The 22,283-nt window shown below is 56.9% G+C and overlaps 7 protein-coding genes across 7 annotated transcripts; 3 read left to right on the top strand and 4 right to left on the bottom strand.

Annotated features, from left to right (window-relative positions):
• Window positions 1–1,033: 1,033 nt before the first annotated feature.
• BGZ61DRAFT_359360 (BRCT domain-containing protein) lies at window positions 1,034–3,638 on the top strand (the record flags this gene model as incomplete). The annotated part of the gene is made up of 2 exons (XM_046241073.1): window positions 1,034–1,144; window positions 1,242–3,638. The coding sequence occupies 2 exons, from the start codon at window positions 1,034–1,036 to the stop codon at window positions 3,636–3,638; spliced, it is 2,508 nt and encodes an 835-aa protein (XP_046100607.1).
• A 986-nt stretch (window positions 3,639–4,624) lies between these two features.
• On the bottom strand, window positions 4,625–7,518 carry BGZ61DRAFT_359899 (uncharacterized protein; the record flags this gene model as incomplete). Its single annotated transcript, XM_046241113.1, has 2 exons — window positions 4,625–4,712; window positions 4,766–7,518. 2 exons carry the CDS (start codon window positions 7,516–7,518, stop codon window positions 4,625–4,627), a joined length of 2,841 nt encoding a protein of 946 aa, XP_046100606.1.
• Window positions 7,519–9,316: 1,798 nt separating this feature from the next.
• Window positions 9,317–10,252, top strand: BGZ61DRAFT_456815 (uncharacterized protein). The gene has a single exon (XM_046246571.1). It carries the CDS (start codon window positions 9,352–9,354, stop codon window positions 9,859–9,861), a length of 510 nt encoding a protein of 169 aa, XP_046100605.1. The 5' UTR covers window positions 9,317–9,351; the 3' UTR covers window positions 9,862–10,252.
• Window positions 10,253–11,752: 1,500 nt separating this feature from the next.
• Window positions 11,753–12,839, bottom strand: BGZ61DRAFT_360005 (chitin synthase chaperone-like protein Chs7; the record flags this gene model as incomplete). The annotated part of the gene is made up of 2 exons (XM_046241130.1): window positions 11,753–11,953; window positions 12,027–12,839. The coding sequence occupies 2 exons, from the start codon at window positions 12,837–12,839 to the stop codon at window positions 11,753–11,755; spliced, it is 1,014 nt and encodes a 337-aa protein (XP_046100604.1).
• Window positions 12,840–14,468: 1,629 nt separating this feature from the next.
• BGZ61DRAFT_359880 (uncharacterized protein) lies at window positions 14,469–16,505 on the bottom strand (the record flags this gene model as incomplete). The annotated part of the gene is made up of 3 exons (XM_046241112.1): window positions 14,469–15,673; window positions 15,730–16,018; window positions 16,068–16,505. 3 exons carry the CDS (start codon window positions 16,503–16,505, stop codon window positions 14,469–14,471), a joined length of 1,932 nt encoding a protein of 643 aa, XP_046100603.1.
• A 1,209-nt stretch (window positions 16,506–17,714) lies between these two features.
• Window positions 17,715–18,075, top strand: BGZ61DRAFT_456810 (uncharacterized protein). Its single transcript, XM_046246570.1, has one exon. The coding sequence runs from the start codon at window positions 17,775–17,777 to the stop codon at window positions 17,985–17,987; it is 213 nt and encodes a 70-aa protein (XP_046100602.1). The 5' UTR covers window positions 17,715–17,774; the 3' UTR covers window positions 17,988–18,075.
• A 1,132-nt stretch (window positions 18,076–19,207) lies between these two features.
• Window positions 19,208–20,144, bottom strand: BGZ61DRAFT_68407 (uncharacterized protein). Its single transcript, XM_046256980.1, has one exon. It carries the CDS (start codon window positions 19,966–19,968, stop codon window positions 19,381–19,383), a length of 588 nt encoding a protein of 195 aa, XP_046100601.1. The 5' UTR covers window positions 19,969–20,144; the 3' UTR covers window positions 19,208–19,380.
• Between the last annotated feature and the right edge of the window lie 2,139 nt (window positions 20,145–22,283).

Raw genomic sequence — 22,283 nt, 5'->3', positions numbered from 1 at the left:
ACGAAGGCGTAGGACAGAAACGAGGGGGCGGACCGGGCAGGCGAACAAGCAAGGGATCGTTGGAAGCTGCTTCGGGGTAGTGCTGAATGCGAGTGCGGATGGGAGAGGGCCGTCGGCCGAGGGGTCTGGTCGGATGTCGAGACGGAGACGAGGATGAAGGTGGTTGCGGTTTTGGAGGTGTGGATGGAGGGGTCAATGTTGGAGCCTCTCGCGACGAGGCTGTGATGCTTAGGCACCTAACCCAGCGATGGCGGGGTTGAGGTTTTTAGTGGACTACAGCGGGCGAAGGTCGCTGTAAGGTGTGGCTGACCGCTGCGGCTGGGGCAGTATGCCCTGAATACGTACCTATGGACGTAGGGAGCTTCACAATGGGGACCTGGAAACGGCGATGAGGCACGTGCGGAGTGTCCGTTATTGAGGAAACATGAGGAATTCTAACAATCAAGTATATTGCTACGGTAATTAGTGATGGACTTGATGACACCTGGATTTGGGTTCCCCCTAGTTGAATCGCCAGAAAGTAGAGTTGTCCAATGGTCCTCCTGGGAAATACAGCTGGGTACAATCACATCATTCAAAAATGACATTTCTGAGGAGTGAGGTATCGCATCCTTTTCCAATCCACTCTGAGAAGCTCATTCGCCCAGATATGAGGTAATGCAGCAAACAACCAGGGGTACTTGGGGCTCATATAGCCAATTAAGACCATTGAGCCCCCTGATCTCTACAGAGTAAGCACATTCTGAATCTCTTGTAAACGAATATAGCGGGGGGATTGGACCCCGCCCTCTGTAAATTATTGGCTGCTGGGTCGACGCTGGGATGACGTCGAGTTAGGGTCGCGCGCCTCAGTAAGTGCGGGCCGTGTAACCGGGGGCCACTTGACGCGATGCCCCAGCGCCTCGACGCGTTCCTATTTCGATAAGCGACGGGACCATGTCCAAAGTCTAGACACAATACAAGCGTCACAACTCTCGACGCTTCAACCCCAAGGCCCAAGGTCTCCTACGAGTGTACGGCAAACAGACTCGCCATGGCGTCGCCAAACCCTGTGGACGACGAGTTCGAGTCTGTCTCCATCGACCCAGCGCAACCGCTCAAGGGCATCATCGTGTGCTGCACCAGCATCCCACCCGATCAGCGAGTGTGTTTCCCCCGTTCCCGAGTCCCGTCCACGGTTCACTTCCTCCACCTGTCCGCCCAGACACATGACATGCCAATTCTAACGTATCCCCAACAAGACTAGCATCGCCAGCACCGTTGCCGAGCTTGGAGGCGTTCACAAGTACGACCTGACCCCCGACGTCACGCACCTTGTTGTCGGCGACTATGACACCCCCAAGTACCGCCATGTCGCCCGTGAACGCCCCGACATCAAGGCCATGGACGCCGCCTGGATCGAGGCTCTGGCCGAGCTGTGGAAGAACGACGACGACATCGGCTTTCGAGCCCTCGAGTCCCAGCACCAGCTGAAGCCCCTCGAGAAGCGAGGCATCGACCCCTCCGCCCCCAAGACTGATCAGCCCGCCGCAAGGGACTCGCTGCTCATCTGCCTGACGGGCTTCGGCGATCAGCGCGATGACATTGCACGCAAGATCACCGAGGGCGGCGGCTTGTACACAGGGGACCTGACGAGGCGGTGCACCCATCTCATCGTCAGCAAGCCAGAGGGCAAGAAGTTTGCGGCCGCCAAGCTATGGGGCATCTACGCCGTCACGCTTGCCTGGCTGGACCAGACCATCGCCAGAGGAATGATATTGGAGGAGACCAAGTTTGATCCCACGCTGCCCGCAGAGGAACAAGGCAAAGGCGCGTGGATCAAAAAGGACCCGAGACGAGCCGACTGGGGCAAGCGATCACGGTCGGCCATGACCAATGCAACAGAGGACGGGCCCAGGAAGCTGAGGAAGACAGCGAGCATGAAGCTCAACTCACAACGGAACAACCTGTGGGGAGATATCCTCGGGAGGTCCACATCAAGGGAATATTCGTTCGCCCACGAGCAGGACAAACCTCCAGTAGAGGCCCCCCAACCCCGAGCAGAGCAGCAACCTCAACCTCCACCGCAGCCCACGATCCCGGTCCTTCAAGAGAAGCAAGGCGTCTTTGCAGGCTGCTACTTCCATGTCCACGGCTTCACATCGCAGCGCACCTCGGTTCTCGAGCAAACCCTCGCTACCCTCGGCGGCACTATCTGCTCGTTCCTACATGAAGCTGCCCTCGGCCCCTTTCCTCACACGCCTCTCGGCCGCTTCCTCATCGTGCCCCAAACCTCGCAACCCGAATCCCACCCCCCCGCAAACTACGACGGTCTTTACGTTGTCACCGAGTATTACATCGAGAAGTGCCTCCACAACAAGCACTTCTTCGATCCCAACGAGCACGTCCTGGGCCGGCCGTTCCCGCTCTTCCCGATCCCCGGCTTTGCCGACCTGACCGTCTGCAGCGCCGCCTTCACCGGAATCGAACTCAACCAGGTCGCCCGCAGCCTGGCCCAATTGGGCGCCCGCTTCGAGGAGGAGTTCCGCAAGGGCACGAGTGTGCTGGTGTGCAAGTCGCTAGCCTCCATGCGCAAGGAGAAGCTGCGCATGGCTCTGAAATGGGGTGTCCCCGTCGTCTCGGCCGACTGGCTATGGGAATGCATCTCGACGGGCTTCAAGGTACCGCTGGACGACTTCATCTTCACGGAGCTCAAGAGCCGATACGAAATGGCCCAGCAACCACAACCGCTGGCGAAAGCAAAACCTGTCGTCGACGCCCAACCCCGAGCAGTCACCAAACCCATCCAACGAACGCACTCCGAGCCATTCCCCCGGGCGTCAAAACCTAACATGCCCAAGCCGCCCGCAGGAGCAGGCGTCGACACCACCGCCTTCGACCACGACTCTCCCGACAAGCCTCGCCAGAAGCCCTCCAATACCTACGATCCTCTCGTCTCTGCCGACTTCGCTACCGCAGACTTCGCTACAGCCCTTACCCATCCCGCCCCCGAGAGCTTCCCCAAAGACCGCGACTTCGAAGCCCCCCTGACCGAAGTCTCCCCCACCCGCCTCAACAAGTCACCGATTCCCACCAAGCACACCCTCGCGCGCACCCGCTCCGAGCCCACCAAGACCACCCACCCATCTCCTCCCACCGAGGACCCCGTCTTGGAGGCAAAGCTCAGGGAGCAGAAAGAGAAGCAGCGCGCAGAGGAGGCCAGAAAACAGGCCAAAGCTGCTGAGCGCCTGGCCCTCTCCTCGAAGCTAACCAGCCTCATCGAGGCCACGGGTTCAACCACCACCACAACCACAACTACATCTCACCTCACCGCAAATGCCCCCGAAGACGAGCAACCGGCAAACGCCATCCCGCGCCCGCGCCGCCGCCAGATCTTCGGCCGAGCCATCAGCAACGCCTCCAACGCCAGCAGCGACGCCGCCCGCTCCGACAGCCTGCGCGACTCCGAGGCCGCAGAGTCCCAGGCCGCGCTCCCGCAGGAACCCCCCGCCACGCAGCTCGAGTACCGTGACGAGCGAGCCCAGGAGTGCAAGGCCGCGCTGATGAGCCGCATGATGGGCGGTAGCGGCGACGTGAAGCCCGTCAAGGGCATTGAGGGTGTGGGAGTTGGGGGAGGACGCGCGATGAGGAGGCGGTGATGGGATGGGCAAATGAGATTGACTGGGATAGTACTCTCTTGGGATTATAGGCGTGTTTGTGTTGTCAGCTACTCCATGTGGAGTTTTGTTTTTGGACTGGAGCAAAGGTTTGGTCGGATGAGGAAATTAAATCATCATGTAAATGTAGTCGGAATAAATACCCAGTCTTACGCCCGCAGGGAAGACGGCACCATAGTCCATTACGAATATAACGAAATCTTTCTTTTTTACCGCAGCCGCACCCCGTTCTTCCCATCCGATCCTTCCATCCGACCAGCCCATCATAGACACCAATGCGTGCCCGATCCGCCCATGCCAATGCCATACCATGGCATTGTGCAGTTTCAAAACCCATACCCATTCGTCTTGACTCTCCCCTAACAGGTCCGTCCAGTGTTGGCAGGTGGGGGCCAAACAGTCCCCTCTATGAGTAGAAAAAAAAAGGAAAGAGAAGATGATGAAGGAAAAAGACAAGTGTCAAAGTAAAAGAGTCCGAGAAAAAGTCGGAAGAAGCCCAATATCCGCCGCCCGTTCATTACACCCTTTGGGTGTCTGCTCAGCAAAAAACCCCGTCTTCCTGTCGCCGCGCCTGCGCCTCTTCATTTCTCGGCTCTCCCGCACTGGGTATGAGACTGGAACAAGGCAAGACGACGGAAGGAAACCAAAAACTGGTAGTTGTACAGTGAAATTACCGGCCTGAAAACCGGCCTGTAGTGTACTTGTGCCGTGGAGTGAAAAGCCACTCAGACACTGATGTTGAATTATATTCCGAGATTGGACGCCGGCCAGTCTCCGTCGATGTCTATTCCCAGGCAAGTGACGAAGAGAGAACCGGACTTCGGATCCGAAATGTCCCTCCATTTGAGAGAGAGCTCATTCTTCCAGCCGAAATGTAGTCTCGGGTGTTCTCCGTGATGAATTAACCTCCACTTCGTGTGGAGGAGCTCCAGTATTGGGACGGGTTATTCCTCCTCAGGACGGGCTAACTAGGCCATCAATTCCTTGGTAGGTTTTCCGTTCTCATCTGGGAGCTGTTCAGAATGCATGTTGAGCCAACGGTGGTCGAGTTCCTCCCTGTCATCATCGTTAGCACGGATACGTTTAAGTTGTTTGCAACGGGCACTCACGTTGATGCCTTGAGCATCTGGACGCCTTTTTCGCGACAAAAGTTGAGGAATCGTCGCATTGTCCGCTCTCGCTTGAAGGCCGCCATGATATCGCCTCGAAGCTGTCCATCCTTCTTAGCTAAGACGGAGCCTTCGGGGCGCATAAAGATGTGAATCCGCAACGCCTCGATATTCCACACCACCTGGGAAATCTCTTCCAGATTCACGTGGAAATCAATAGGGTCCTTGTGCACGCCCCAGGACACTGGGTTCAGGCCCTTCAGGACCTGATGCTCGAAGGACTGATCCTCATCCATCCAGGACCAATACTGCGTGACATGCGTGGAGCTCGTGTACAGTCGCGTCTTTACTTGGTAGAGGCGGTAGTCTTTTCTACCAACGGGCACACCACTCCAAGAATCAGCGTCAGAGTGACCAGCAACCTGGAACTCATCATGTATAGGCATGGGGGCTGGGGATAGAAGCTTAGGGCGCTTCTGGAGGTGAGAGCCGAAGGGGTTTTCTGGAGGAAGTGACATTTGGGTCGCCAGGGGTGATTGATCGACATAAGGGGTCTCGCGGGGGGTGCTGGCGAGGGAGTGCATGCTCTTGCGTTTCTTGAGAGGCTTAGGGGTGCTGTTGGGGCTTCCGAGGCTGTGGCGGCCAGTCTTCATTCCCGATGGACGTCCAATGTTTTTGAAGCCGTGCTTATATCGCAGAGCCGTAAGCTTGGGATCGTGGTAGAAGTCGTGAATCGTCCTCGGCAAGTTGAAGCTGGCACCCTCGCTAATGCTCAGCTCGTAGAGTCGGTGTCGCATCCACTCAACTGGTTTCATATCCAGCTTGAACTTGGCCAACTCTGACATAGTCTCTGATAGTCGGAAAAGGGTATCGTATGAGCAGATACCGCCTTTTCCAGACTGGATAAACTTCTTTCCCAAGAGCTGGTAAGGGCTAATATCGCCTTCTTCGAGGAACTCGAGGATCTTGATGCCTCGGTTGACCTGCCGACCTATCTGGTACTTGGAGGAACCTCCCTTTTCTTGCTTGGGACCCGCTTCAATTGCCGCTTGGTGCTTCTCGCGCCACTTGGCCAACTGTGGCTCGATTAAGGTTCGCACGTTTGGCCAGTTGGGCTCCCAGTATGGGTGCCGCTCGTCAATCTTCTGAAGTGGCACACCCTGAACGCACTCGGGGTAGGTGTAAACAACGCCATTGTCCCTGAGAACCAGGTTCTCACGAGTAATCTCCTCCAAGGGTTCTTCGGAAAACGACTCGGTGGGCTGTGGAGAGGGCTCGATGTGCATGGATGTCGGGGTAGGTCGATCGGCAGAAGGGGGTCTGCTTCGCGTGTTGGCAGGCGTAAAGCCAGGCGTCACCCGATATTCCTGAGGGGTTGGCATCTGTTCGGGCTCGCGGACTATCTGGCTGCCGTTGAGAATGGGCATGTCCTTGATCGGTGTGTCGACTTCAGTGCTAGGCTGGGCCCGATCAGGCTCTCTCGGCTGGGGGGCCAGGACAGGAAGAGGTGCGATAACATGATGATGAGGCGCATGATGAGGCGCATGAAGAGCATGATTAGATGGGAGAGGCGCATGGTGAGGTTGAGGAAGCGGCTGCCTCTCGAAATGGTGTACCGGCTCGGGCTCGGACTCCGGCTCAGGCTCAGGCTCGGGTCTGGGTTGAATATCGACAACCTGCGGGGGCTCCCTTTGCGTTGGACTGTTCTGAAGACTTCCAGTGTCCCTACGCTGGCGGTATCGTCTCCTCGCAGTTGGCACATCAATGACGTCTCCTGATGCTCCATGGCAACCCTGGCGATTCCATTCGCAGTTGCCGCACTTCTGGAATAGGTCACCGCCGACAATGATGCAGTCGTCAAAGGCTCCCTGATTTTTATCACAGGATTGGCATCGCTTTGTCTGAATTTCACCAGTAGCCTGAATCATGCAGGATAGCCACTTGACTCCCTTAGCCTCGGTGCGTTCATAGATAGTGGAGAGATGGGAATCGTTGAAACGGCGGCCACGGCGAATCTTGACAGGTCTTCGGATCTCAAGATCTTGGATAGCTTCGACCCACTGGTTCCATGGTTCGATGCGCTCCACTGGGCCGATAACGTTGCCATCGGCGTCGACGACCTCCACTATGACATCCAGTCCTGTCTTGTCGTAGGGTTTACTCCTGTAGGGGTGATCGCCATTTTGTTGTTGTTCAACGTCCTCCATACTCGTGTCCTCCACTGGAGTTTCTACCCGTTCCCTAGGCTCGTCTGCCTCTGAAGGCGCAGTCCCATTGATTCGGGGCTGGGGTGCGGGCGCCGTTTCGGGTGCGGGCGCAAGTCTTTCCAACTCGATATCTTCAGGATCTTCGACGTTGGGGTCCTCGCCTCGCCTTTCCTTAAAAAATCGGCGCATGGTTTTCCGAACCTTTTGCCGCGTCTCCAATCGCGCCTGTTGTCCATCGCGATACTCTTGCTCGGTCCCGTTCAGGCGCTCAGCCTTTTCATCGCACGCTTGCGACACGCGGGAGAGTTCTTCCTCGACCTTGGCGAGTTCCCTGACTAGCCGGGCTTGGGATTCAGACAACAGGCTGCGACGTCCCGTCAGGTTACTAAGCTCTACCTTTGCGTCGGTGATTATGCTTTGGTACGCCTTGTCGGCCTCGATGTCTGCTGCTTCGTGTTGGCGTTCCTGGTCGAGCCAAAAGTTGCGCTCCGTCTCATTCCAGACTGATATGTGTTCCTTCTCAGGGAGGGCCTCCCATGCGGCCATTTCCTCGGCTGACGCCATGCCGGGCTTGGTTGAGATGAATGTGTTGTGTAAGTGGTTTAAGTGGTGTAAGTGGGTTGGCCAGAATGCAAGTGATGTGAGTAAGATGGGGTGCACGTGATTTCCTATTGCGTCGACAGTGCCAGCTTGGAAGAAATTGGTTACCAATATTGGTGGTGCTCCACAACGCCTAGTCCCAATTCCCTAATCGCCTAATAGGCCCCTGGTCAAAGACACAGGCCGAGCCCAGATCCGTCGGAGGAATCGACCCTATCGCAGTGGGCTCCAAGCCGATGGTCCGAGGGCCGAAATAAGGACCTCGCCTTGCGTGGATGAGGACGTGGGTGGGATCGTGGGCCGTGGGGCGGCTCAGCTCGAAAAGTGGGCGTCTAGATTGTCGCCGATTCGGGAGAGAAAAAGTGACGAGAGTGAGGATCAAGTAAGGATCGAAACCCATGGGACGTCTTTGCACCGATCGATCAATTGGGGGATCCTTTGCGAAGATTCCCGCTGGAAGCGCCAAACGCGCAAATCGAGCAGCTTTCGCCTGGACGTCTCGCTGTCGTTTTTGTGGCTTGGCGTTGTCGATGCGAGCGCGCGGTGGCGTGTCTTGGATTCCGCCTCCAACCAACAACCCAATTACCTTTTGCACCCCCTCGAGCGAATAAGCCCACTTGTCTGCGGCCCCCCTGCAGGAGGAACCTCGCTGACAGTTCTGCAATGTTCTGCGCTGGGCAGGGGTCGCGGATACGCGACAAAGGAAGTCGAAGTAGAACCGCCACCACAGAAAACGTGATGGTGATGAACGGATGGCGTAGATGATTGTCTCAGTCCCCAATCTGTACGACACAGCGTGGCAGAAACACGTATGTGAAACGTTGCACGACCGCCCGTGGGTCCTGTCGGCGTCTGTCACAGGTGGATTGGCTCCTCCGAATAGGCCGAATGTATCTTGAGGGCGAAGCGACCCAGGAGAAGGGAAAAGAAGTGTATGCGGAATGGGGCAGAGACGCCTAGTGGAGATGGGGGGTGGGGAGTGGCGAAGAAGGAAAGGAAGGAAGGAAGGTAGTCGGCGCGACGGGGTAGGCGCTCGGACGGGAGAGGGAGAGAGGGAGGGAGGAAGAGAGAGGGAAGCGGGAGAGAGATTGTGAGAGGAGGAAAAAAGCAGGAGGGAAGGGAGGGAGGGAAGAAACGGAGGAAAGGATAGAATGTATCTCCTCAGGATAGGTTAGATTGGATTGGTAGGGGAGAGTGTAAAAAAAATAAGTCAAGGTGCGTGTGTGTCAAGTCGCCTTGAACCAACACACTGGGTCAGACGAGGGAAATGGTTTGGAGTGAGAGAAGAAGGCGGCGCAAAGACTGGGCCAGGGACCAAATTACAACACAGCACACCACACCACTATGCAGCGCGGTGCAGTCACTGCAGTACAGGACAGTCACGGAGTCGGCGCACACGCGGTGCGGCAAGTGAAAGATATGAATGGCGGCCTCGCTCGGAGCTATGCATCATCGTGGGCGCGCACCATTGGCCGGGCGAAGGAATGGATGGCTGTCAAGGACGCCTTACAATGGGTTGTCATGACGGATGGACTGTGGACATTGGGTGGTGCCCCATGCTCACAGCTAATCTGTGCTGCGAGCCTCTTACTCAAGACGGATACTACTTTTCAATCTTTACGCATACCCTGACGACCTAAAGTACGGATACTAACACTGCCCACTGCCACATGTACCAACGCGCACCCCCCCTGCAGGCCAATCAAAGCCAACAGGAAATAAGAAGGAAGAAGGAAGGAAAGACAAAAAAAAAAAAAAAAAAACTCCTAGCACCCACCAATGTACCTCGAGTACAGTGTAGCGCCACACACCACTACGAGTCGGAGCCAACCAACCGACTTATTCCCACGAGTCGCCAGGCCACCGCAACGGTCACCGCCGCAGGCAGGGTATTTTCGTACACTGCGTGGAACCCAAAGCAGAAAACCCCATTTCCTTCAAAGTTCTCATCCCAGTCTTCCCAAAACACGCATCCCTGCTCCCCTGCCATCCTGGGCTCCCTCTCCTTCCCCGTTATGCACTAGTGCGCCATCACGTGCTCCACGACTATGCAACGAGGGGTGGGGGGGTGGAAGGAGACCGAAAAAGCACGGGCGTCTCCCAGGGATGGATAAAATAAAAAACAAAAAAAAAAGTCAAGAGAAGGGTGAAACGAGGCGAGTATGTAAACTGGGGCTGCTCGTTCATCGTTCAGTGGCGCCTCGAAATAGTTCCGAGAACACGAGGAAAAAGGCGAAATTACCCGGGCTAGTGACTACAAGAGAGCCAAAGGCAAGGGAGGGTGGGTGAGGGAAAAACAAGCCTAAAGGAAGGAAAAGAGATAACCTTGCCATCCATTGATTAGGTGGGTGCTAAACCGCTTCGCCTGGCGAGTGCGAGCGCGCGCCAAGTATGTACATAAAACTACACGAGATACAGTACAGTGCGGTGCTCGCGAAGAAAAAAAATATATGGGGCGGGCGCTTGAGATTAGTGATTAGTGAATTTCCTCTTCACCCGTGACACCACCCCTGCCCTGGTTGCGCTTGGGGGAGATATTTGCGCACAACGTCACTGGCTCGCGGAGCGTTCCCCATGGGTTGTTGGCGCATTATCCGATCTTGGATTCCCAGACCAGTGTACGTAAAGGAAAAAAGGAGGCCCGAGTGCGCGAATACGATTGTCATGTATATGCGCGTACCCTGCCCCATCCCCCCCGTCGCATCCGTCAATGGCTGATGATGACACGCTGTGCTGACCCAGCTCGGAGCCGAGGCGAGACAGGAAGGGAAAGGAAGAGAGAGGGAACGTACTCCGTATACACTGTCCGCGTTCCAGCTCGGCAGAATTCCGCCCCGGTTGTTCGCTAAGAACCATGATAGAGTCACCACCACCTCGGGACCTTTGGGGGGCTATCGACGCAGCCAAGATCGACACGCTCCAATGTCACAATTCCTCGCTCTCCGTGCGCAGACGTTTCCCTTCCGTTGCAGGCCGGGACCTCGGCGCGTCAGGCCGCCCCTGGCTCCTCCTAGTTTTACCTCGTAGTGCACGTCCAGCTGAATGCAATGCGAATTGGGCAAAATGGCGACTTGTGTTGGTCCAGCACGCAGTAACAGTACTTCGCAGACGACTGATTACCTGTATGTACCCCCTGTCCAAGTGGCGCCCCACCTGGGCAAGCATGGGGCTGTAGCACGATAGTCTGCCTCGCTCGAACCCCGACGAATGAGACAAGTGGAAAGCAAATGTAAGTGAGAAAAAGGTACCCAGCCTAGTCCAAAACCCACAGCCGACTATGTATGTATACCTTGCCTTGTCTCGTATATCCCCAATCCCTCCGCAACCATCTCTCTTTCCCCCCTTTCGCCTGTCTGCCCGAAAAGAGCCTTTTAGCCTAGCGAACCATGTTTCAATGCCCACTCTGCGAAGGGGATTTCTGGCGCGCCCGCTGCGCTGCTCACCAGAACCCTCTGTCAACGTAAAAGACAGCCCGGCGGCCCCAGTGCTTACTTATCCGCGCGAACCACGCCATCGGAACCCGCCGGCCTTTGTCGGTTGGTTTCGGTTGGTTGAGCCCACTCGCTGGATTGTGTGATTAGGTTGGGCTATTGCATGTGCTCTAATACTTTAGCTGCATCTGGGCCCATCACGCGCCCATCCTCGGCTACTGTAACTCGTCCCGGCGATTTCTAGGATGGGACTCCTGAAAGCTTGCAAGTGTCCGCAACTATCGATAGTTTGACCGAGATATACGTATATAAATGCTTTTTATATACTACGTAACAATGTATATGCGCATGTCGGTAATCTCTACTGGAGGCTTGTACTTTGTACCGCCCCCCTCCCCCCCCCCGCCATTAATACACCCCCAGCTATTATCTGAGCCTCTGCTTCATGCCCTCCTCTTGGTCCCGGTCCGATCCTGGCCCTGGTCCTGGCCCTGTGCCATGGCCCTGTCCCTTTTGCCTTTGCCCGGTTTCCCGTTCCCCGACTATCGGTATGATCCTTGAAAACGCCGTGCAATGGTAAGTAATTCCGGAAAGAAAAATAATATGTTGGGGCACGGTGTATATGTGTGCACCCCCTGCCGCCATCATCAGACAAGGTTTGTCGTCGTCCCTATAAGAAAAAAGAAAAGAAACGAAAAGCAACCGTCTCGTCAAAACCGTAAAATCCTGTCCCCTGCACTTGCAAGCACTTAGTACTTGGCCGAGTATCGTGCCGTGCCAGTGTTGCCAGGCGAGTAGGGCAGGTCGTAGGCGCTGGAGTGGCCGTAAGGATCCTCGGAGAAGACGGTGGCTCTTCGCTCGTCCTCGGGGAGCAATTCCTTGACCTCCCAGTTGTTCATCCGTGTGCCCACGGAGAACTCGAGGTCTTCCTTGGTGATGGAATCCCAGTACTAGCGCATTGTTAGTTGCATTTCCCAGCGACGAATCCCCTAGGCCGGAGCCTGGACATTTGGCAAGACTTACCTTGTAAACCATCATCACGCTAAGAAGATTGCACACAGTGGCCAGGAACAAACCATCGAGGTAGTGGCTGATGGCCACACAAATCTTGCTGCTGAAGGCATACAGGAGAACCTGGCCAGCGACGAAGAAGAAGATGCCAAAGGCAATATCACCGAGGGGCCAGCGGTCGTGCAAAGTCCTCGTCACCAGCAGAATCTGCATGGCAACATACACGAACAGCTGGATCGCGTTCAGCAGGTATAGGACGACAAAGAGGCCGACGGTGTTGGTGGGACCGAGGCCGGCCCAGCCTTTGAAGGTGGCGAGCGAGACGAGGAAGCTGATGGCGAAGGCGACAAGCGAGCTGATGCGCATCATCCAGACGGACAATGGCGTACCATCCTCGTAGAGCTGGAAACCCACAAAGCCGTTGATGAGGAGACATGTGATGACGGAACTGCTGAGGCCGTTTTGGATGCTGACAAAGTACGGATAGGGATCACTGCCGGGGGGCGCGACACCGGCGTCGACGATGAGCGACACGCAGGTGAGGAGCATGTAGAGGTAGAAGAAGCTGAGGATTTCCTTGCGGCCGACGGCGGTGAACTTGGAGCGGACGTGCAGGATCATGACGACGGTCATGACGAGGGCCACGATGTGCATGGCCGAGGCGGCACCCTCGAAGATGATTGTGTTTGCGAGCTCGATGTTCCTGGCGTAGCAGTCGGGCTCGATGCCAACGCGGCCGTTAGAGCTGAGCACCGGGCCGATGGAAGCGCATAGCGGCAGGGGCGCCGTTTCGCAGATGGAGGTGAAGTCGCCGAAGCCAGACATGATGGGCGAGTCGTCACGTCAAAGAGATCCGGGGACGGTCGGTCGGTCGGGCGTGGAAGCGAGCGACGGAAGTAGCGTCACTGGAATCGCGAGTCGTCGTCGATGGAGTCGTCGGTATCGTCGCCGATGTCCAGGAGGGGAAAACAGTCGAACAAGCCGTCACAGCAGATCAGGAAGGGCGGGTTCCGAGACGGACGCTTTGTCGGGATCCCGTCGTCGTCGTCGTCGGTCGTCGAGGGTGGGTTACGCAGAAACGCCCCCTTTCTTGACAGGAGGAAGCGGCGGCTAAAACGAAAGACGGGCGGATCACAGGGCGAGCGCGGAAGCGGCACGCGGGACGTCGGCGAGCGAAGATGGATGATGAAGAAAAATATGAAGCGAGTGTAAATCCTGCTGCTGCGGGCGCCAAGTCGATCGGTCGTCGTTGTGACGCTGGCTCGTTTCGGTCCTCTCGTCCCTCGCGTTGCTGGGGCTGGCCTGAGCTGGCCTGAGGAAACGAGGGAACAGGATCTGGTTGCTGTGCCGTCGCCTAGGGCGGTGGCGGTGGGCAGCAGCAGCGTGCTGATTGGCCGCCCATTGTCAGCCGGCCCCCACCACCACGGACAATCAAATGCTGAGTGAGAAAGGAGACGGATCGGGATTCGAGTTGTTGTTTGCTCTGGTACGGAGTAAGTTACTCGGCTGCCCGGTTTGGAGGGCTGCATGCATTTGCAGTTGCCTTTACATCTGCATCTGCATTGTGCTACGTCGCACTCTATTGTTTGCCTTGCATCTTATCCATCTCATCCGTCCGTCTGACGCAGCACCCCCAATTGAGGCCTGTTGATCTAATGTTGATTTTGATGAGCCAACAATGCACATTCCCCCCACCGTCCGGGAATCGAATCCCCAAGCATGTCTGGCTCTGACACTGAACACGCTCCCTTGTTTGCTTTCCCCACCCTGGCCGTAATTGGACATGACCTCGACATCATCTTTCTGTGATGTCATAGTCACTCATCATTATGATATCTTAGTGGACAAGGGAACCTAGTCACCCTGTCTCACTCCACTCCAACGCCACTAATACATCACAGAGCAAGGTAGAACGATAAAATGCAGCCACTGACTGTTGCCTCATGGCAACATGATTCAATTGATACACATATTTCCCTCTCAACTTCCGTACGCTGTCATTGCTGACCTTTGCGTCTGTCTATTCCTCAATGACCGCCAGGTGCGTGTCGATACATCCCAATGCCCTGTGCCATATGGGCAGCGAAGTCAATCCATCCTGAGATGCTGCGAGGCCCTTTCTCGCAATTTTCATCATAGACCCTCTAAGGCCATTGAAAGCATCTTAAAAGACAAAGTACAAACTCCAATTCAAATGCATCCGTGACCCTCGCCCGGCCTCCTTGTCTTGGTCCCGGCCGGGTCGAACCTGTAAAATATGGCCAAGTCCTGTTTCACACCCAACGCCTCATGCCATGCAAGGTGATGCAAAAATTCTAAAAAAGCAAAAACAGTAAACTAACAATCAGACTGCCACCTGGGGAATGTCTGCGAGATCAAATGTGACCTCTAAAATCGGGTTGCGAGCTGTTGCAAAGTCGGATGCCACCCAAATGGGACACCAGTCCGACACTCCTAAGACGGATAGTGTCCCTGAGGGAGACCTTGTGGGGGCAGCTGCTGATGTTGGCCCCGGTTGTAGACGAGGAATTCGGGCACGATACCAGTCCGGAGATCGTTTCGTCGGCCCAGGGGTTGGTAGTGCATCTGCGCTGGTGGGACAGGTACAGAGAGGTGGTACTGGTCCAGCGATGCCGAAGGGGGCGGGTACAACAGCGTGTTGACGTGACGAACCGGCTTGTACGGGCTGGGCCGTTGCTGGAGGTAGACGCTCGGCGAGTTGGAGATTGGCGTATGCACCATGGGCGTAGGCACTGCGGATACTTGGGTAAAGTGCTCAGTCAGGGGCGACGAGTTGAAGTGACCGAGGTTTGCAGGGCTGTGGTGCTTGTTGGGGGTGCCGAAGTTGACCGGGGCGTGAGTCGCATAGCCGGTCGGTGCCATGGTGACACCTGTCGTGACTGGGAGAGTTGGTTGCTGAACCAGGGTAGCGGGTGACGGCTGATAGACAGTCGCCATAGCGCGGACACCAGGCTGCAGAGGAGGGAGGGAGACGTGGCCCTGGGGAACCGCCACCATGGGCTGCACAGGCTGCGAGTATCCATTACCGTTGGCAAAGGCTGCCTGGACGGGCTGAGGTTGCTCAGTGACAAGGGTGAGATGCGGGACTGGCAACCTCGATGTCTCGATAGTGCCGTTGTTTGGTCTCGCAGTGACCATGGGTACGGCGGCGACGGGAGGACCACGGTGGGGAGCGAGTCGTTTGGCGGGATGCTCAAGGGCATCTCCTTCGGGGCTTCGCTTCCGCGTAATGGGGAACTGGATAGTGGGCTTCATGGCCAAGGGCGAAATGGTGTTGGCCTGGTAGGCATTCCAGTTTTGCGAGTGAGTCGAGATCGGGGAGATGGCGGTAATGGTGGGTGTAACGGGCAGGTTGGCGATAGGGTGCATTGTACCAGTAGGCGACGGGATTGGAGAGTGGTACGTCTTGTTGGTCGGCGACGGGACGTGAATCGGCGAAGCGGGCAATCTGAGGGCTCGCTCGTAGTACTCGTGGAAGCAGGCCAGCTTGTCCAACCACTCCTCCCACTGGTCCTTGGTTGCCACGAGGTTGTATCGCATGTTGCTCAGAAACTCAACTTCCATAACATGAATCTCCTGCACTGCAAAACAAGACACCTCGGCCCATGTCTTGTTGGTGTAAGTGTTGTCGTCCAGAACTGCACGTCGAATTAGCCCCGTGTTCCCAAAGACGGATCAGCATGCCGCCACTTACACTTGTTTCCCAGCATAAGGGCCACCGTTAGCAGACGATATTCACTGCCCGCACGACCCTTAATCTGTGGTGTCGACATCTTCAGGCGGTAGATGAAGAGCAGGGCCAGTAGGATGACATTCTGCGTCACCTGCGTCGTAGACAGGACGCTGTAGACCCATTTCCGAAACTGGTCGTAAGGCTTGGCCAGGGATGGCAATCGGGGGATGAGAGCGTTTGGCGGCCTCGATCGGATTGACTCGGCCTGCTTCAACTCATCGATGGACTCGAACCAGAACAGGCATGTCATCTTACAAAGTTAGTCGGCGCCCCATATCGGGAAGGTATGGGAAGCTTACCTGTGCAGCAAAGTCGGCAAGGTTCCCGCCGGTGGGGCTGATGCACTTGGGTATTTGCAGGCTGTGGTAAATCAGAGTCTCGGATCCTCTCCTCGATGAAGAGCCTTCCTTTTGTGAGCTCGCAATGGTTCCCGAGGCGGGGGTGGAGGGATTGGTGGTGTGGCGAGACACAGAACCGGGCTGCGCTATTGACGAGACCGAGCTGAGGCTGGGCTGTGAGGTTGAGGGCATCTGGAATGGCCCCTGTTGGTGTTGAACTTGGTGTTGAACCTGCTGCGTTTGCTGGGCTTGCTGCTGGACGGGGTACCGGTAGTATTGGGGGTTCCTCGAGTCGTTCAAGGCCACCTTTGCCCGGGCGGCTTGGGGCATCGAGGACGGATAGGTGTGCATGGCATGGCTGTCGTAGGAGGCCAGCGCGGGTTGGAAAGCGGTGCTCATGTCGTCGACTGGCGGAGTCCTCAGCCCGCTCCCCAGAAACGCAATGTCGTGGGTGAGAGGGGGGAGCTTTGGCAGATCGATGCTCGGAGGCGGCAGGGCTGCTCTTCGAGAACCAGAGCCGTGGACGGGCGAGGGAGGGTAGAGTGAGGTCGAGGGTGGGATGCCAAAATACATGGGCGGTTGGATGTGGGCTCTACGAAGGGCCACGGCGAAGGCTAGGTCGACTCGGTGACCAAGACGGGATTGGAGGTGGGGGATCGAGGAATTGGGGCGGTTAAATAAATCGGGGAGGTGAGTTGGTTGTCAAATCGTGGAGTTGTTGTTGTTGTGTTGGTATAAGTGGCGGCTATTGTTGTTATACCTTGTTGCGGGTGGGCGTTTGGTTCGCAACCCGGATGCTGCGTTTGCTCAGAGGTCCCGAAAACGAGCCAGGGCCATGGCCGGCAGATAGAGTCGACCGGCGGCGAAGCAAAGCGGCTGCAAACGAGGCGGTTCGGACGGACTTCGATTGTGCTGCGGGTTTGGTTCACTGGCCGGGGTTGACAGTGGCTCGAAGGTATCGCAGAGGTCGAGACGGCGGACCGGGACAGGGAATCACGGCGTCGGGGCGTCAATTGGGTGAGGCTGGGAGCGGCTGGTGAGAGAGGTGAAGGAGACGGAGAATGAGGAGGAATCGAAGGAGGAGGAGAGAGGAAGAAGAAGAAAACCGAATCGCAGCCGCAAGTCAGTCCATGCCTGGTGGTTGCGTGCGTAGCTCGATGGTCGTTCTGGAGACTCACTCATGCCGTTGGCGGAGTGTCGCTTCCTCTCTCAGACATTACGCCCACCCACCCACGGCCCCCATCACTCCCCATGCCCCCAGGTACAGACGCTACCCTTGTACCCACTACCCAGCGCCCATGGCCCATGTACACGGGGGTGGCACGTAACCCGCCCAGTGGCTCAGGTAGCCCGCCCATGTCGCCCGTGTACATTGCCAACCGCCCTGTACCTCCACTTCCACTTCCACTTGCACTTCCGCTAGCTGCAACTGAACCCTCTGGACCCAGGTCCAAGTCGCCGCCCGCCCGCTGGAACCCTCCACTGGAACCCTCCGCTGGAACCCTTCCCTCCACTGGAGCCAGGGCCCGTCGTGGCGTCCTCCAGCTGACACCACAGCAAAGCAGACGACGAGTCCTCCACCCAGGTCGCAAAACGACACACCCCTGTGCCCGCGCTGCACACCCCCTATCCACTCTTCTTTTTCCAGTCTCATGCTCATGCTCATCCATGGATCGTCCTCATCACTCATCAGGGCGTTTGCACGGCGTCTCCAGGCCTCCGCGGGGGGCGGTTCCAGCGCCTCCATCAAAGCCCCTCTCCCTGGCCTGCCGTGGCCGGTACCCAGCTGTGCAGCCCCTTCAGCGCGCCCCTTCAGCGCCCCCTGGGCCCTTGAGCACACTTGAGCCTTGCCGCTCCCCATGCCCCTGCAACTGGCCTTGAACAGAGTATCTTCAGTTCTCCACGAGACCGGGCTTATTCATCATCATCTTTAAGACTGCCTTGGGGCTGTTGTATTGATGTGGCTGTGGACGAGTTAGTCAAGGTCACGATAGACAAAGGGCAGCCTCATCATCATCAATAATATCAGCTTGACTAGGCTCTGCCTTTGACTACCCCTGTATCCACTCTTCCGTCTGACGGTCGTCACTGTTCAAGTCGTCGTTGAGTCCCTTTCCACGATCAAGGGTGTGCCGTCATTCGCGGGCGGCGGTACCTGGCTTGACGCTCGCAAGCCTGCCATCCTGGCCGAGCAAGCTCCATGACCGTCGCCATAGGCTCCACAGTAATTCCTCGCTTATACCCCTTCAGGAACGTGGGTTGCTGCCCACCCAAAACTCGAAGGCTGCCCTACCAGCCTAGAGTCAGAGCAACCAGCCAAACCACTGAAAGTTAAACGGACTGTCCGCAAGTCGAGACGTGTGTCCAACGAGGCCCTCCTCATTGTAATCGTTGCCGAAATCGGTGCAGTCATGGTTTCTTTTTTTCTTTTTCTTATTTCTCATCGCGTGCCGTTGACTCGTAACTTTGGGTTCCGGCCTGGCCTCGACCCTGGTCTGCGCTAAAGATCGATTGCGGCGACCACAATGAATGCCGACTTTGATACTGTGTTTGCTGGCTTGCTGAGTGGACTCTCTTCGCTAGCTGATGCTGGGACGGAGCTATTCCCGGACGAGGCACCGTACCGTCCCAGGATTCAGAGTGTGTGAGAGACTGGAGGGGAGCAGCCATCGATCCAGAGCCCTGGTCCCTTCCCCCCACAACTGCACGGGCAACTGGGATGAACACCCTTGGCTTGGTTCAGCTTGAGCAGAACCGGTTGCCGCTTGGGAAATACGGCCCTCGCCCGTTCGGGTCATCATCATTCGTGTTTCCGGTATACGAATACTGGCCAAGCCCGCGTCTCGTAGAAGTCTGTGCCGCGTACGTGGCCCCCCATACCAAAATGCCTAGGTCTTTGTAGATGACGAACAGCAGCGCCATGGTACTTTCGTATGGAGGGGAGTACGACCGAGCATGCACTGGGTTGGGTTCTGACTGACAGGACTGGCTGGTCCACTGGCTGCCGAATGCAAGTACAGACAGGCGCCCCTCTCCCTGGCCGTATCTTGGTGCTGCTGCTGCCACAAGGAAGCGGGCTGGCGTCTCCGCTAGACCACCGTCAATCAAAGCCACCGTCCGGCTCCTTCGTCAGCCTGGAAACCCCTGCACTGCACTTCGTACATGCCGCCATGACGCTGCTGGGCGGTGATCCAGAAACCAAGCCCAGGCCTAGCCAGTCGCAAACAGCCAGTCCCAATCCGTCAGGTATCCGCCGGCGTCAGCCAGGCGCTCATCAGTCCTTGAAGGCGCGGTCACCAGGAATCGACACATGGTTTTCTGTTGTTTTTGGAGGAGGCATCCCCGAAGTCCACACATCCCTTTCCCACCCAACACCCACCTCTCGGGTGCGCCCCCCCCCCCCTTGCCAAACCTGGTTCCGCCGAGACCTGGCGGCGTTGTGCCATTCAGAGCCTGTGAGGCAGGTCTTCTGGCGGGCGTATTGATGGCATACTACTTTGCGTGAATGCGCGAGGCTTGCTGCTGGAACACGGCCTCTGCATTCCGGACTCCATGTCGGGTGCCAAACGGATGACACACACACACACCTGGAGGGAAATCTGAGTCCTATTTGGAGGTACGAAGTACAAAGCGTCGGTCGCTGAACCGAGATGGTACAGCACGGAGGCCATGAAAGACATTCGAAGCAGCAAGCCTTTTGGTGTCGGGGCCTGTACCTTGGTTCGGATACATGTGTCCGTGAGGATGACGCTTGGTCTGCCCGAGCTTGTGCATGCCAGGCAAGGTCGCCTGCGTCGGCGCTGTGTCGTGTGGTGCACGCTGCATTGCACCCACTGTTTGAATGCAAATCCACACGCCTCATTGACGTCGACAACAGATATGGGGAATGCGGAATGCGTCCATTGCAGTTAGTTTTCGGGCGGTCTCCGTACGACGGCACAAGGCCCTTGGAGGCGCACTGATATTCTCTGTCCTGTCCCGTCCCATCCTGTGCCGGGCTGGCGTTGATCACGGCGGCACCAAGAGGAAATGACTGTCTCGTCTGTCTTCAACGTCGCGTTTCCAACAGGGCAAATGACAACGGAGGCAAAAGAAGGGATGTGCATCGTTCACTCTGCCGCTGCTGGGGTGGGGTGCCATGTGGTGGGCAAATCCCAAGACGTCAGTCAGGGAGCCCCATGGTGCATCCCGTGCCGCCATCGCCTCGTAAACCATGCCGCCGCCGCCTCCTCTCGGACGTGGACCAAGTCTCAACTCTGTGACTATGACTGTTCTGCTGGCGGGCTGGCGTGCGCTCACCTGCGCCGAGCAAGGCAACGCAACCAGCATTAGATACAGGGTGGTGCATTGGCGTCATCAGCCAGAGCCACTTTGCTGGGAGGAAGGAGTCCTGGCTTGACAAGGGGTCCTCATCGACAGCCTCGAGTAAGTGAGTGAATAGTGAATTAAAGAATGAAATCATTAGTCGAGCCAACCAACAGACCAGACAACCAACCACAGCAGGGCGAGAGGGTCCCAGGAGGGCGGGGAGGGGTCTCTGTCTTGGGTGAGGGTCTTCTACAGGGATAAACGTCGACGGATTGACGGTGGGCGTTCAGTAGGAAGTTGGAAGCAAATGAAAAGCAATGAGAAGTGACCTCAGCTCGAGGGGTTGCCAAGTTGGGATACGTAGCGGCAAGGGAGCGAAAGGGAAGGTGACACCAAAACCCGGCCAAACCAGGGCAAGCAGTCCAAGCAGTCCAAGTCAATCAGCATTGCAGGTACGGAGTAAGTAAGTGAGGAGTTGAGGAGGTAACAACAACAAAAGGCAGGCGTGAGGGCCGTTGGTCAGGGAGGCGACTTTGGTGCGTATTGGGTGCGTCTTGGGTGTGGATTGGCCTAACATATTGGGCCAATTTGGAGGAAGGAGCACATTCGACACGCTGTAGACTGGGCAGAGTGGGACACACTCATCCAGAGCTGACCAGTCCTGTGAGTCTGGGGCGTCAGGGCGGTCCAGGGAGTCCACGACAAACCGCCCACTCATCGACGTCCACTAAAAGCCTACAGGAGCCAGGCCGTCGTCCCCTAGCCGTGCATGGCACCTTTCTTACTTGACTACGACGCACGCAGTAGGACACCATCACCACCAATATGCTATTTCGTGCCGCCGGAGAAAGGAGGCGCCAGGCGTCCATGCCGTCCATGCCATCCATGCCATATCTGTGCCACCGCCTGTTTGTCCAGGTTGTCACCAACGAACCAGCCGCGGCCGCCTTGCTAAAAACATTTCTGCTTGACGCCTTGGGGAGTGTGTGTCAATGAGAGAATGAAAGGAGAGAACAAAGAGAGGGGCTGGGCTGGCACTCTCTCGATTTACACCGGCACCCACCTGGGGCACAGTACCGGCTGGCACTTACACTTGCAAGCCCTGGCGATTCAGTCGAGATGCATTTGCGGCGCACTTGCAGCGTACTTGCACTGAGGTTGGAGGTGCTTTTTTTCCTCTCCACCGTCCTCTCGGGCGCCCGGGCACTCGTCCGGACCCTCACCAACGTCCACTGCAATGCCAAACTAACATCTTGCCCTCACTACGTATGTACGCCGTGCAAATCCCGCATCCGACCAGCTGTAATCTACGCACGCCAACCTAACCTCCACTACGCATCCCACACTCGCGCATCCATCCATCCATCGCAGCCCCCGCCCTCAAACCGCACAAGACCAACCCCACCCTTTTTCGGCCGTACAGTGCCTCCAAAGTCCGCTGCATTACGAATGCTTCGGACTTGGCCATTTCATGTCCCCCCCGGCGTTGCCTTGAGTGAGGGGATAGGCGCATGGGCGCAAGGGCGCAAGGGCGCATGGACCACGACGGCTCAACATCCATCTGCCATCCATTCCTCTTTCGCTCGCCCTCAACTCCTGCGGGTACCTCTGTACGAAGCCTGGTCACACACACTCTCACATTCTGCAGATTAGCATGCCTTTTGTTCGCTCACACGCCTCATCCGTCAGCGGGGAATCGGCTCGGTCAAAGATGGCAAAGGCAGTGCGAGCTGGTCCATGCCCATGCCCTTGGCTCATGCCCTCGCCCATGCCCGCGCCCACGCCATGAATCAATCAATCCGCGAGCCAACCAGATCGAACCGCCCAACCAGCCAGTCCCAGGCTTCTTCGGTTCTCCGTTCTGGATCT

This window comes from Ilyonectria robusta (genome assembly GCF_021365365.1).
Source record: "Ilyonectria robusta strain PMI_751 chromosome Unknown BGZ61scaffold_18, whole genome shotgun sequence".
In the NCBI taxonomy this organism is placed as follows: domain Eukaryota; kingdom Fungi; phylum Ascomycota; class Sordariomycetes; order Hypocreales; family Nectriaceae; genus Ilyonectria; species Ilyonectria robusta.
Note: the sequence above shows the minus strand (reverse complement) of the source record. Positions and strands in the feature narration are given on the sequence as shown.

Bases quoted from the DNA above. Each gene is read 5' to 3' on its own strand.
- BGZ61DRAFT_456810 (XM_046246570.1), top strand. From the start codon at position 17,775: ATGGATCGTCCTCATCACTCATCAGGGCGTTTGCACGGCGTCTCCAGG.
- BGZ61DRAFT_68407 (XM_046256980.1), bottom strand. From the start codon at position 19,968: ATGAGGCGTGTGGATTTGCATTCAAACAGTGGGTGCAATGCAGCGTGC.
- BGZ61DRAFT_456815 (XM_046246571.1), top strand. From the start codon at position 9,352: ATGTACCTCGAGTACAGTGTAGCGCCACACACCACTACGAGTCGGAGC.